At 41.8% G+C, this 15,199-nt stretch overlaps 1 protein-coding gene across 4 annotated transcripts in view; it reads right to left on the bottom strand.

Annotated features, from left to right (window-relative positions):
* CHRFAM7A (CHRNA7 (exons 5-10) and FAM7A (exons A-E) fusion) overlaps positions 1-15,199 on the bottom strand; it is an 88,730-nt gene that overhangs the window by 24,916 nt on the left and 48,615 nt on the right. For all 4 annotated transcript variants that reach the window (XM_044980569.1, XM_044980573.1, XM_044980574.1 and 1 more), the window contains one exon: positions 8,268-8,377. In XM_044980569.1, the coding sequence (XP_044836504.1) occupies positions 8,268-8,377 (110 nt within the window). The remainder of the gene's footprint in view (positions 1-8,267; positions 8,378-15,199) is intronic.

Here is a 15,199-nt window from a genome sequence, read left to right as displayed (position 1 = left end):
TGCCAGCAGGGATCACAGCTCCCTGAAGTCCTCCCTCCCTGGTATACAAATGTTTCTGTTGCCATTACTTCCCCCACCATATAACCTAACTGACAGACAGAGCCTGGAGCAAAGGACAACCATGTTACAATAGAAGAGTGCTCCTGGTCGTGTTTTAGAATGGTTGGAGGGTGTCGTTTGTGGCTCAGCCAGTGAGAGAAATCACAGACAGGGTTTCTGTTCCAAAATCCTAATGTTTGAAAGAAAGATCTCTGGCCTCTGTCCAATAGACATTCCCCATCTCTGAAGACCAGTGTAGTGTCAGAACTTGTAATGTTTCTATGTCATACAATACACATTTTTGGTCAGCCATTAACCTTCCACTTTCCCAATTAATGTTTTTCCAACAGTTATTTATAACTTTCATGTTGTCACTATAGCAAATTATACAGCCAAATCAGCAAAAACTCTCTCAGCATGTGGACGAAGTCCAATGTAGTCCAAATCTGCTCTCATATATTGTATGAGGTGCGTACCAGGAATAAGGCCCAGATCATTTCCTCCCAAGTGAATCATCATAATGTCCAGTATACCACAACCTCTTAAGGCACAAGTTGGATGCTACCAGCCAGGCAAAACAATGATGGCCAATGCAGCCCACTTCTTTTCAACCAGTCAGCCTGTAGGCAACAATCCCCATGTCATGGTGTACTCCGTGCTCTCCCACAAATTTCTGCAACCTTATGGTCCAGAAGTTGTCCAGAATCCACACAGTGGCAACCCTGACAGCACACATATTTCTTTTCCCTCAGGGTCAAGGACCTTTGCTGTCAGTTCCAAATCTCCATGCTGTCTTTCCTTGGAAAGACAATGTTAATCTGCTCCCAGATCAAGTACTAGCCAAAATACAGATCTTCTCAAACAACCAATCAAAGGCCTGCTTATCACCTGTCCTCATTTCCCACTCCCTCCATCACTGCAACCCTATCCCTGGCCCCCCATTCCCACCCTCCTACACACAAAGCTCACTGTCCCCAACTCCTTTTCACCCAATAGAACAAAAATGTTGGTTAGACCGGTTGGTAACTATTCTGCTGTGTTCACAGTAAACCTCCTTGTAAATTAAACACACATTATAACAGAGACAACCTGAAGCAAGAAACATGAGTTATTAAATTGTTATTGCTCAGGAGCACAAGGGTTTGAACTAGAAATGTCAGGGGTTGTGTGTTCACCAGGGCAATGGTGTCGGTATATTTCCACTAACTGCCCAGATAAGCATAAAGTGGCTGCATAGAAACCCTCACACTTTTTTTGGTGCATATGGAATGTAATAATTCCACACTACATATCTATGCAAACAAAGAACATGTTCTTAAATACTGTTCTTGGGTTGGGTCCCTCAAAGATTTAGTGGGTGCCATGCACTCGCTTCGGTAAAACTCAACAGATTAAGACCATTTTGACCACATTGATTCAACAGTGATCGCTAGCTCTTCGCAAAAAAAAAAAAAAAAAACAAGCAAACAAAAAAAACCACCTAAAAACTTTTTGGAAAATGGCTGTTTTGGAGAAAATTGGGGGGGGGGGCCTTGTATCTCTGCAACACCTGGCTCAAATGACCCCAGATTTGGCTCACCAACCCTATCCTGCACCCTGCTGAGGCACACCGTATTTTAAAGGCACATGACTAATGTTAATGTTAACATTGAACATGTCTATGTTAGAGGACTTTAAAAGGTCAACCTTTAAACAGAAGTTGTGACAACTCAACTAATGCGGCATTACCATGCCACTATAATACATACACCATTCCTGTTCAACTTGGGGCCGTCATAAAGGTGCTCTCTCAAATACAGACACAGAGCAAGGATATGGGGAAAAACAGCTGTATTAAACTATCACCTCCCATTCAGTCTTTCCCACTGCGAGTGCTTCTGCTAGTAGAGGAAAAACCCATGACAATACGGCTACTGCTGCTGGTAACAGTACACACTCTGGAGTTGCTACTAAACATCCACCGCTTCAGAAATGGTTTGCAATAGATGCTTGTAACATTGTCCATTGTTGGGTCTCAGTTAATGAGAAGTTCTGCTTGTTTCACTTCTAAGGAGACTGTGACAACCACATAAGAATTTGGTGCGATCTGCCATCTTCAAAGTACTGGCAAGCTGCATTTCAAAACAAAGTGGAGACATTTCTCAATCTTATGGCACAATGTACACATGAGTCCTGAACAGTCTCTAGACTGAAAAACAAAATCATACAATTTAAGGGATAATTCTATAGCCACACTAAACACTAGAAGATAAAAAATTATACTCACCCAACACACAGAGATACTATATCATGCCAAATACAAATGTGCTAATCTACTGTAGCTACCAGTGGTGTCCCCTGCTGTGGCAAATGGGCAGCACTGCAGCCAAAAGCCCCAGGCTGTATCCTTTGTGTGGTCTCCCAGGCAGTACATAGCAGTGCAGCAGCTATCCTTGGAGAGGTGCAGCATGCCAACTACTCTGCTCTGCTAGCCGCTGAGGAGAAGGACTGGGCTATGGCCTTGCTCTTATTGCCCTTTCAACATCCAGTACACATGGTTGCTGCTGTAATGGTACAGAGGCCCCTCCTTCTCCCGCCCCCCCCCCCCCGCCCGGCCGCTCCCCAGTTGCTGATTCTTGTTGCAAAGTGGGGTGGAGGGAGGGTAGAATGCTTGTGCCTGCAATCAGTCCCACATTGTCAAGCATTTTTCTGTTTGATTTGATTTCATTTCACTCTTCCAAACTCATCAGTTAGGCTCCAGTTCAGAGAGGCAGTCCTATTCAGTTCAACACTTAAGCATGGGCTTACAGTGAAGCAAGCTGGTCTGAACAGAGATGCACTTAAGTACATGCTTGAGTGCTTCCCTCACTCCATTTCTAGTTTTTGTGCTATTCAAGGCAAACATTTTGAAACTCTAGCCCCATGTCCTTTGTTCTGAGGTACCATGCAGGAAAAAAAAAGAGTATTCAGCATACATAATTAATCTGAATATTTGTTATTTTCCCATTATATGTTGAGGAATGTATTTGCAAAGTGTGTAAAGACCACACCTGGAGTGAAATGAGACCAGTGTTACTTCAGATGAGCAACACCGGTAATCAAAAGAGTGAAAACAAATGTCAACAACCTGGCAATATTAAAGCAAGTGTTTGGTTTAATCCTGCTCTCAGATACTGTACGCTGGCAAGCACTGCTGTAGAATCAGTTATGGTCCCTGAATATGCAGGCCATGTATCTGATTCTACAAGACACGTGGAGCCGCACATGCACATATATGCAATTTCATCGACACCACAAGTGAAATGAATATATAGACTGAAAATGCTATAGTTATTCAACACCAAAACAGGAGGAGAGAGGTTTTTAAGGTAAGTTTTGTTTGATAGGTTCTTTAATTATTTTGCCCTGCAGAAAACAATATTGACAATGCATTGGTAATTTTTGTTAGCATTCAGCAGATTTTGACACAAAGAGGAATGCTCTAGTTGGAGGCACTAAATTAAAGATGTTCAGAGTCTACAGATGGAGATTTTTAAATAATAGAAGCTGTTTTTCGTCATGCTCGCACCCATCCTTTATGGCAAATATCAGTCCTGCAACTTCCATTAAAACTTTTTAACCTATTCATTATTCAACAGGGAGGCAAACTGATCCAGCAAAGAAATGTTTAACACACAAATCAGTATGGATGGATACTATGTAACATTAAAAAAACTGTGTATTATACCTATTTATGATTGTATGGTCATGTGACATTTATGACTGTATGGGATAAGAGAACTAGCTGATAACATATGGCACTTATTACACACACACACACACACACACACACACACACTTCATCATTGGAAATTGTAATTCTGCTACAGAATAGTTATTCTGAGTATCAAATTGAATTTTTGGAGACAAATTTTCAAATATGCCATCTGAGTTGTGCACACAAAATCTGCACATACAAAATAAGTGACTGTACACAAACAGGTATTTGTGATGATTGTAGTTGGGGTGCACAGATGCATGTATTACAGACTCAGTTTGGTGCCAAAGTCTGTTCCCAGCTTGTTTATGGAACTTTTTCTTAAAAATGAGTGAGATAAAAGCTGTACGAAGAGGCTGCTGTATGGGCATAACTAAGCGCAGAATCTGACATGTTTCATTTAGACGAAAGGATGGAGAGCCCACTTACTTCACAAAGGAACTACAATAAAGCTCCTCTTGTTTCATAACAGAAACCTACACTATACATGATATTGATCCAACATTAGCAGGAATGGTGCTCAACTAGCAAAGTCTACTAAAGTCTACTAAATCCAAAAGCCATCAAGATCTGTGACAATACAAATGTACAACAGAGGAGATTTGCTAGCTGAAGGCTATCTTTTCCACTTTATACATTTTGAGTAGAAGCTTTAAAAAAATCTGTTTACAACTCAGTCAACTTTGCTGTAAAAGTAACATATCTGAGCTTCTGATAGAACTTTGGTGACAGTAGCACTGAAATTACTGTTAGAATCTGCTCTTGCTTCTCCTGATATGATTCGTATCCCTGTTCAGACCGATGGTCTCACTTTTACAGTATCATAGAGCCTTGGACTATATGAGGCAATTAGTGTAATCAAGGTAATTCTCAAAGGTGTTAATATTAGTGAAGTGAAATAATTTATTTTCATAACACTGAAGAGAAATTTGAATTCAAAAGAGTAGCACTGGGTCCCATGGGGTTAAATTCTGCCCCAGGTGTATCCCATGCAATCCTATGGATTACATTGGGGTTGTATAGGGTATAATCAGGACACAATATATCCGCAGATTTACTTCTGCAATTCCAAACAGTCTTTATAGTTCTCATAACTTCTCTTAGATGTGCATCTTGAATCCATGCATAATATATAGATTATTGAAAGAGTACCTCGGACTAATGTTATATGGTGAAGAAAAGTCTTGCCTTTCAAATAAATGACATGCTTTAACAGGAATTCTTGTGGCACCTTAGAGACTAACAAATTTATTTGCGCATAAGCTTTCGTGGGCTACAGGCCACTTCTTTGGATGCATAGTAGCCCACAAAAGCTTATGCTCAAATAAATTTGTTAGTCTCTAAGGTGCCACAAGTATTCCTGTTCTTTTTGCGGATACAGACTAACACAGCTGCTCCTCTGAAACCTGTCATCATGCTTTAACAGGCAGTTCTCACTGATTCTGAAACCTGCAGAAAAACTGACTACATGCTGTCAAAGGCTAGATATACTCACCGGTGTCAGAGCAAATGATAAAAGAATACTTTGGGGTTTGTTACACTGTGGTGATGCCTACTCACCAAATTATATTTCATGCGCAAAACAAACCCACATTTCATCTCCTACTACGTCAAGTATTTTTAGTAATCAAAGCAGTAGCACCAGTATTTAATCAATAGACTATGGATCTTGTCTTAACAAAATATTGAAGATTAAAGACCTTATTGTACACCCAATTTTCACACAAAACTCCTATTAAAGTTAATGAGGCTTCTACTTGATGGATGAATGAGGATAGGATATAGCTTTTTTATTATTAAATAAGAAGTTTATATGGCTTTTGGTTTTGCAGTGTATTTATTAATAGGTGACACTCCTGGTATTAAATCCTGAATGTACTCGCATGTATACTCACCTCAGACTTACTACCGGAACACCATAAAGTAAAGGGATTCCATAGTTAAGATTGCTTTGAAAGTTTCATTATGGCCTTATGGTGAACCCATCTAAAATTAACTAAGTGATTTGTTGGAAATATTTTATGTAATATTTTTAAAGTTTCATAGTTTTCACAAGAGTTCATACAAAATTACCCTGTACTAATTTTGCTGCAGCATCATAATTTTTCAGCCTGTTTCTTCAGCACAGAATACACTTTAAACACACAAACTGGCACTTGTATAGCTTTGTGTACATACAAGCATAAAATATGTTTTAAAAACTCAGTGGTTTTACAAAGAGTAGTAATGTACCATGTTTGTTATTAAACAAATCCCACAAATGAAGCTGGCAGATAAAGATGCAAGAGGAGGATTTATCAATGCCGCCCAGACTCCCTTCATTGAGCAATTGGTAATTTCTGCTGCTATCTACCTGCCTGCGACTGTGGGGCTTGTTTCCGATCCTTAGTCCGTTCATGTCTCCGAGCGGAGTTCCTCTGGGCGGCGTCCGCTGGCTCCCTTGATGCCTTCGAGGAGCAGTGGGCGCTGTCCAGGGTTCTCTGCTCAGTGTCCCCGTCAGGCTCCCTTCTTATGACCCTTTGACCGCACTCCTGTCCCTGTTCTTTTATTAGTTGTCCCCCACAATTAGTGGGTTTCTGAGGCCCTGTGGAACCTCCCCTTAGGCTGGGGGGGGGTCCGTTAGCATGGGGCAGGCTTCCGCCCGCCCCGTTTCCCGGAAACCCAATAGATACCTTGAAAGAACTAAAGAGTCAACTGTTTAGAGAAGACAGCAGCAGTTCCTTTAATAGTGTGCTAACATTTTCTATAGCTTGGGGGAGCACAGACAGCAGCACTGGACAGGAGAATGATCTTGCTGCACATTAAACAGGAAAAGGTGTGTGGCCCCTTTGAGGGCTAGAAAGCCAGTGACTTGCTGCGGCAACTTTAGCCTAGGTCAGGGTGGGGACACTGACACCGCTCCCCACCAAGTGACCAGAAGGCGGGAGGGGGTCTATTTAGGTCCACACTAGGGCAGGAAAAGCCCTCTTTTACCAGGACCAAGTGGAGCAGCACCCACCCTCCCATCCCTTGGACTAGTTAAATACCAGGGTTTGTCATGATGTGCTCTGTGAATTATGCTAGTTGGTCTCTCTCAGTGGGCTGGGAAGGACTTTTTTCCTCAATGCCAGATGGGCCAAGGTGACTTGGGGACTTTTTTCCTTCCCACAGCAGGTTGGAGGCTTAGTTGGGGTGAACATGAAATGGGGCGGGGACAGGCTGTGACGTTGCAACTCATTATGTAGGCATGGGGAGGATGCCAAGTGCAGGTACTCTGTAGGGAAGGAATACAACGATCAGACGAAACGGATTGGTAAAGAATTTAGAGGAAGTATTCTTTAAAGAAGCAGAAACGGGAGGAGGTTGGGGCTCCTATGAGTGGAGGGAGCCAAACCCCTCACACCCTCCATAGCCCCCCTTAGCCCTCATTTGGGGGAGTTTTGCAAGGTCCCAGCAGCAGGTTGGCTGGGGACCAGGATGGGTAAAGGGGGGAGGGGTATGTGTAAATTATACCATCGGGCATATGGAAATGACTATGGCATACCTGCACTGCACACTTTTATCTGCCCGGTACTCCCAGACATTTAGGAATAAAGCTGCGGATTAATTAAAGCACATCCAGAGTCTCCTGGCCTTCTTCCGGCATAACCGGAAAAAGAGTCAGAGCAGGCGCCTACAGGCAATCGAGCTCTTCTACCTCAAAAACAGTGACATTTCAGCCAGGAGCAGGGGAAAATTGTCCCCATCAACATGAACAGTGCAAGTAAAGTTTAGTTTTCTAATAATCATATTCTAATAATCTAATGATCATTCCCCTTTATTTGACACTTGTTAAGGCCTCATCTGGAGTACGTGTCCAGTTTTGGGCCCCACACTACAAGAAGAATGTGGAAAAATTGGAAAGTCCAGCGGAGGGCAACAAAAATTATTAGGGGGCTGGAGCACTTGACTTATGAGGAGAGGCTGAGGGAACTGGGATTGTTTAGTCTGCAGAAGAGAAGAATAAGGGGGGACATGATAGCTGCTTTCAACTACCAGCGAGGATGGATCTAGACTGTTCTCAGTGGTACCAGATGACAGAACAAGGAGTAATGGTCTCAAGTTGCAGTGGGGGAGTTTTAGGTTGGATATTAGGAAAAACTTTTTCACTGGGAGGGTGGTGAAGCACTGGAATGGGTTACCTAGGGAGGTGGTGGAATCTCCTTCCCTAGAGGTTTTTAAGGTCAGGCTTGACAAAGCCCTGGCTGGGATGATTTAGTTGGGAATTGGTCCTGCTTTGAGCAGGGGGTTGGATTAGATGACGTCCCGAGGTCCCTTCCAACCCTGATATTCTATGATTCTATAATCACACTGTATCTGAAACTTAAACTAAGTTTTTTGGTAAGCACTTGAATCATCATCTTTCTTCTTGTAAATTCCATAATAGTTGTTTTCCATATACTGAATGCTAATACCCAACACCTAGACATTCTAAAGGAATAGTTATGCTTTCTTTTCATGAAGATGTGCCTACCTGTTGTACAGAAGAATATCTGGCTTCCAAATCTGACCATCAGGAAAACGAACATTCTTCACTCCGGGGTAGTCAGACATGTTCCATTGTAAATAGTAATCTGTCCAATACTGACACAAAGAAATGTGTTAGTGACACTTTTTTCCACTCGCTGCCTTTCTCTAGGGATTACCTATCCCCAACCAAACAAAGTTTATTTTTATTTTTAAAGTATTATTTAGCTTCAGACAATGAAATGTTTAGAAAGAATGACTTTAGCCACCTTGAAAATAACACTGCAAAGCACAAAAATTCCATTTTTAGTTCACAGAGATTGCATACAACAGCCTACAAAAGCAGGTTCAATATGCTTGTATTTTATTGTCCATGCTGTCTTGAGCACAAAATTGGAACAGAACAGATTTTTTTTAATACTAATACTAATTCCAATTACATTTTGCTTCTGAGACATAACTTGGATAGTTCCTTTTGTTAAAAATGATTGGATTATGTAACCATTCAGAGGCATTTTGGGTATAGCAGCCAAGAGTCTCTACTGATAAGGGTTACACTACTGAATTTCCAGCCTCTGAAGGGAACAATGCAAATCTACTACAGGAGAGAACATCTGCAATCAAAGAGTTTCAGTCCATGTTTTTCACTCTCAAAAAAGAATGTTAATTGCTGTGGTTTTGAAAACTATGGGCCCTATGCTGAGAGGTGCTGAACACAACTCCCATAGATAGCTGCTCAGCCCAGTGCAAGCAACAATGGTCAAGACATGACTTTTAGTTCAGAGTTAGTTAATCCTGTGTTGCTAGCAGGTCTGGATCTGTCACTCTTTAAGCAATGAATGTAAAATGTATTAATGTCAGGGATCTCATCTCCCACCATCAACTGTATCACACTTTGACTGCAATATATTTTAGTGACTATTTTTTAGAAAATGAGTCAAAATTGGATAAAATAACTGGCCAGAAACATCACACAAATCTTTCCAGAGATTTGCAAAAGTTCAATTCACTTTGTTTTTAAAAATTGTGTGTGCACAGCTGCTGTCCTGGTTTTGTGTCACGAGGAAGGTTGTTCTCACAATATTGGGCCCAGATACATCACATGGAAACATCCAGACCAAAATTCAGACAGCCTAAAATTTGGGGGAGCAGAAAGGTGTCTTCAAGTTGGGCTGAATGCTTCTCAGCTGTAGACAAGAATCTAGAATGTGCATCTGGCTCTTTCCTTGGTTTTTAAATGAGTATGTTCACTATGGAGCATTTCTAGCATTTCCTGTGTAATGATCTCTCATACACTTAGCTCATCATGATAAACCCCAAAAGGTCTAGCACCAGCTAGAAGTATTGACTTCTCTTCTGCCCACTCTTGCACAATTTTCTCCTCCAGCTGCTGAAAAGCTATATTTGAAAGGGTTTCAGGCTTTAGTCTGTCATATGCTTTTGTGGCCAGAATTATGACCTGTGTCACAGTAACCTCAAAGGCTTCATCAATATTATCCAGTACAGAAGACCTTTTAGGCTTAGCAGGTCCTTGTAGCCCTAAGTCACCTAAGCACATGCTTAGAGGTATGGCTGAATTGGTGCCTCAACAGAAGTTCTTTTCCTGATTACCATCTGATATCAAAGACTATCATTACAAGAAGGCCTGCAATGGCTTATTCGTGACCTGTTCCCAAGAGTGCGTCTGCCAAGCCACATGAAATTGCATACATTGAGAGCTTTACAGGTTGATTAAATCAAAATAGGGCATGCAAGTGGCTTTTGAAGTGTTTTATTTTCTTGACACTGAGCTTGACTTTACCCCATATCAATTGGCATTTTTGTCAGGAAGCAGAGGCAGTACACTTATATGCAATGGGCAGGGGTGATTATAGTATGATACATGCTCATACCACGAATCTTTGAAGTGCATCTTTCCCTCACGGCAGTTCCATCGCACAAAGAGCTTCTACATTTTTGGGTAAGATTTAACATTGTATTCACTGAACATGTGGACAATTTCCTTTTTAGCTCATATTGGCATTTTGCTTTAACTTGATTTGATTTCTCTCATAATTTCAATGACATTTTACATACCCTTTCATTACGCTATGCATCGTCTGTTCCCCTGCATTAACTTCCACCCAAACTAGCCATCAGCTATCCTCCATATAATACTTCAGTACTTGCAGGGCTGCTCCAAAGCCAAATGGCAGGCTTTTAAACATAAACTTTCCAAACAGGGCATTAAATGCACACAATATGAAATTTTAATCATCCAGTGGCACTTGCCAAAAATCTTTGACAGGCATTTAGAACAGAAAAAGATTTACCTTGGGCATTCTGGAAACAATGTTATCTATTATTCTCATGGGGTAGCATTCACATCCAATTGCTTTGTTTAAATCTTTAGGAGATAGACAAATCCAAATTCTACTTGAGTTTACCACCCTCATCAGTCTGTTGTCCCAATCAGAGTCCTATTACTCACATTCAAGTTTTATTTTATTTTTTTAAACATTTTTGCCTTAACAAAACTGTGTTGTTAGAGTAACACAGTTTCAAAGTGATTCATTTTTCTGCATGCTGTACATGTGACACCACGTACTGGACACTTTTGCCTTTTCTATAGTTGTTGCTATAGAGTTTGCTGAAATATGTGCTTTTCACCCTTTGTCTAATTTGTTTACAACACTGTCAGCCTGACGAATGATCCGAGCAGTATGTTGTTTAGTCCTTTAGCTCTACAGATGTCAGTTGCTTGGCGTAGACTTAAATTGGGCTATCTAAGTACCTTTGGGGGTCCCCCCGGCCCTGCTTATTCCACTAACAATTATTTTTAATCAGTCTAAATTGCTCAAGTTCCATATTTTCTATAAGCTGAACAATTATTGCCTGTCTTCCAATTTCTGCTAAAGAACCTTACCTATGCCAGTTTTATAACAACTGCATTATACCTGAAACCTTTTAATTATTTTGTCATTTTTAACTTGTCAACTTCCAGATCCCTATAAAAATGAATATGATTTTTTGTCCCTCCCCTTCTTGCAGTGTGTAGCAATGTTGAGTCTCTCCCTGCAGCTGGATTTTTGATTGAGTCTACTAGCATGGACAAATATTTTACATGTGTAAGCAGAGTCTGAATGAGCTCTCCCCTGACATCTAGTGGCGAGCTATGGAAAAGGACTTCAGGAGCTGATCTCGTTTGCATGGACACACCCACCTTGCCCAGGTGCTCAGCAAGATGGTATTGCTTGCCCAAAGGATCACTTGTGGCTGGTGTTGGATCCCCAGTCTCCTTGTTATTGGGGCAGGAGTAATAAAGCGTTGTTATCCTTGTTGTGTGAACCGAGGGCAGCAGAACTGTACCAGGCATACCCCAATGGAGGGACTGACCCTCAACTGAACAGCACTTGCTAGGCAGGGGACATGGGTTCCTAAGCCCAATGAGTTGAGAGAGGGTGTGGCTAAGTATTTGTGCTTGGTGGTGTGGGCCCTCTTTAAGGGACCTAAACACCATTTGACCCTTCCTCTCTCCACAAGTAATAAAAGAGCTAATTGAGAATCTTGTTGCACCCTGCAGAGCTGAAATCACTGATATCTAGGTCTAAGCATTAGATCTACTTTGAGGCAGTGTCTCTATTGCAAGACATTGCCCAGTGTGCACCAGCAGTGAGGTTTCCCCTAGCAGCTGAAATCAGTGAGAGCTGTGTAAAGTGGTGGGCCCTGAAGACATTTTGATGACTGCCTGGCCACGTGGCTGGTGGAAAGGTGTGGCAAGCAGCCAGCAGGGTGGCTGACGTACAGGGCCAGAGCAGAACCCCATAGAGAGGCTTGGCCAGCAGGCCGACAAGCAAGTGCGCAAGCAGCAGAGCATGGAAGATGACTCATTACCACCCCACAGTGGGAGGTGAACTCTGGGGCTACAGGCCAACGACTGCAACTGTGAGCGGGGTGCAGAGAAAGGACAGACATGTTAAAAGGACTTTTAAGTTGCTGGACTTAAGAACCTGAGGGGAAAAGGACACTGCCTAACTTACTTGGGGGTGGGTCTTTTGCTCATGGTTTATGTTTATGAGCCCTAGTTGTGCTGTTTTTCCAAATTAATGCTGAGTTACTTCCCTCCTTTTATTAAAAGTTTTTGCTACACTCAGACAGTGTGCTTGTGAGAGGGGAAGTATTGCCTCTTAGAGGCACCCTTAGGCACCAGGGGATGGTGTCTAATTGGATAATTGTCCCAGGGCACTGGGTGGGGGCTCGAGATGGTTTTGTGTTGTATTGTTGAAAAGGAACCCCTAGATACTGAACCCGGCCCTTGTTGCTGCCACATTCCTTTCAAAACAATGTGTACTTGGTGGCTTCAGGGAATTAATTTTAAGCTTTTTGATAGGAAGTACTATCCAGTCTGTATTTCATTTTGATCAGAGGTTCCCAGACTGTGGTACACAGAGCACTTGGTGGCTATCCAGGCAACTGGCTGGTTACATGGTGCTGGCTCTCCTTCTACTAAATTGCATTAAACGATAGTTAGACATGAAATATTTTCCTATTAGTACTTTCCAAGTAAGCAATTTATATAGTTGCCATATGGACATGATGTGATGGTGAATGGGCAGGAGATGGTCCATGAAAGAAAACAATCTATGCATTAAAATGTAGTCCACACTAGGAAGAGAGTTTGGAAACCTCTTACTTAGTCTAACTGGGTCAAATCTTCAAACTAACGTGCCCTTTTGTGAGCATTCACCTTAAGCATGTGCACTAGGGCATTTGCACACCCAAATTGCACACACTTTTAAACACTTTAGGCTAGATTCTCTTGGTGCACCTGAAAATAGGGAGCAGCTCTGGGACAAGCTGAAGTCCCTCTTGGGTCCTGCTTTAACCTAGAGGAAATTCAGGGTTACTCCTGACTATCTCCATGTAGGAACGGGATATCAACAGGTTTATATTTTTCACCTCAAGAGATAAACTTAGCATTTATGCACTTGGATAATGGATAGATAAATTACTGGTATCAGTAATTGTAATCAGAGATATAACCACAGTTTATTGTCTAATCACACATATGCAGTGAAAGTCATTCTTCTGAATCCAAACAAGACAACATAATAGAAAGATGACCACCGAATTCAATGGTTTTGAATCAGGCCAATCTATGAATTTTATTGTTATTTGTTACCAGACTAGCCATACAAAAACACTTACGTCATTGATTCTTTTACTGTTCATATAAACTTAGTCTACATATTGGCCACAAGCAGCAGTTGCAGTATTGATAGTAAATAGCTGATCTGGCAACTAGTGTCTTCCCTGCTCCGTATAGAATACAAAGACAAATACTGAAAAGAAACTTAATGTGACAGTGTAAAAGAATTAAGAATTCCCTTAGAGGAAAAAAAAACACAAAAAATAAGAAACCAGGAAGAAAAGAAACATAAAAGACAAAATAAGTAAATTATAGTCTTTGGAGAATGAACTGTTGTTTCTTATCCAGTGCTTAGAAATCACAGTGACTGATGTCAGTGTAACTCGGAGCCGAAAACAGATTACGGTATATTTGACAGTTTTGATCTTATTGTAAAATTACTGTGTAAACAGCATGAGCTGACTGCTCCCTACACATCAGCTTCTCTTTGTGAACGGATGTAACAACCACACTATCCTCAGTAGCTTACCAAAATTGTCTTTCCTTTGTATCTTAAGATTTGCCAGCATGAGCGAAGCACTCTATAAAAGTTATAGTAAAAAGAAAAAGATGGACTCACAGAGAAAGAATTAAATTGAGTGAGTTTATCATTTTAATTAAAACAAGAGAGATCAAATTTCTGCTGACACAACACAGTTGTTCTGAACAATAAAATTGTTGTGTAAACTACCACTTAACACAACGAGTTCAGGTTCTCTGTTACAAGCAGCGGTTAAAGGAAAAGAAAGTTCCTATCCCCTCTGCTGAAAGTGGAGGTAGCACTCCCCATCTCCTCCCCTGACCCAACCTCAGGAAGCACCGACAACCTATGGCAGCCTCTCCAGCTAGTGGTATGAGGACCCTGCCTCATCAGGCAGGAGAGCAAGAAACAATAATCATGAGGGCTCTCTCCCATTGGAGGTACTGCCCAGGGAGGTATGCCAGGGCCGGCTTTAGGACGATTTCCCCCAATTCCCGGGAATTGGGCCCCGCACCTCAGAGGGCCCCGCAGCATTCAGAAGAGGGGCCCCGCAACCTCCGCCGAAGTGCCGTCAGAAACAGCAGCAACTGATTGAGCTGCCACCGAATTGCCGCCACTATCTTCGGCGGCAGTCCAATGGCTGCCTCTGTCTTTGGCGGCATTTCGGCAGCAGCTCTTTCAAATTGGGCCCCACACATCCTAAAGCCGGCCCTGAGGTAAGCATCCTGATCTGCATGTGTGAGCAGGAGCAAAGTACTCTATTGGTGCTCATAGTCTCCCCTGCTAAAAACCAGACACTGCAATCTCCCTTTCCTAGCTGACCTTCTTTTGTTATCCATTGCCCAATTAAGGACTGAGCACACAGATATAGTACATGGTGAGCGGAGGTGTTCCCACAAGCTTTGTGGTAGGAAAGGAATTATGTGTTGTTGTTTCCATAAAAAATTGTAAATGTCAGAGATGTGACGTAAGCACAAAGGAAAGTGCCAAAGCATGTGAATAATTCTCCTTGTTTTCATTCATCCTCCTACATTTGCTCTTTCAATGTCAGCCATGTCCATTAAACTGCAATGGGCTCCAACTTGGAATGAGTCAATCCAAAGCCTACGTTAATGCCAAGCTTGTGGGAAAATATTACAAGTCAAATCAAAGTAAACAAGCATGGGCATTAGTGAAATTAAAAAAAAAACCCTCACAAGGTGCTACCTTTTAAAATTCCATTATATCTTCCAATTGTCAAAACATGAGTGAAACGGATTTGCCATCTGTTACCATAACGTCAAGAATTAGA

Source organism: Mauremys mutica, chromosome 11 (assembly GCF_020497125.1).
Source record: "Mauremys mutica isolate MM-2020 ecotype Southern chromosome 11, ASM2049712v1, whole genome shotgun sequence".
Lineage (NCBI taxonomy): Eukaryota > Metazoa > Chordata > Testudines > Geoemydidae > Mauremys > Mauremys mutica.
The sequence above is the reverse complement of the archived record's forward strand: the minus strand, read 5'-3'. Positions and strand labels throughout refer to the sequence as shown.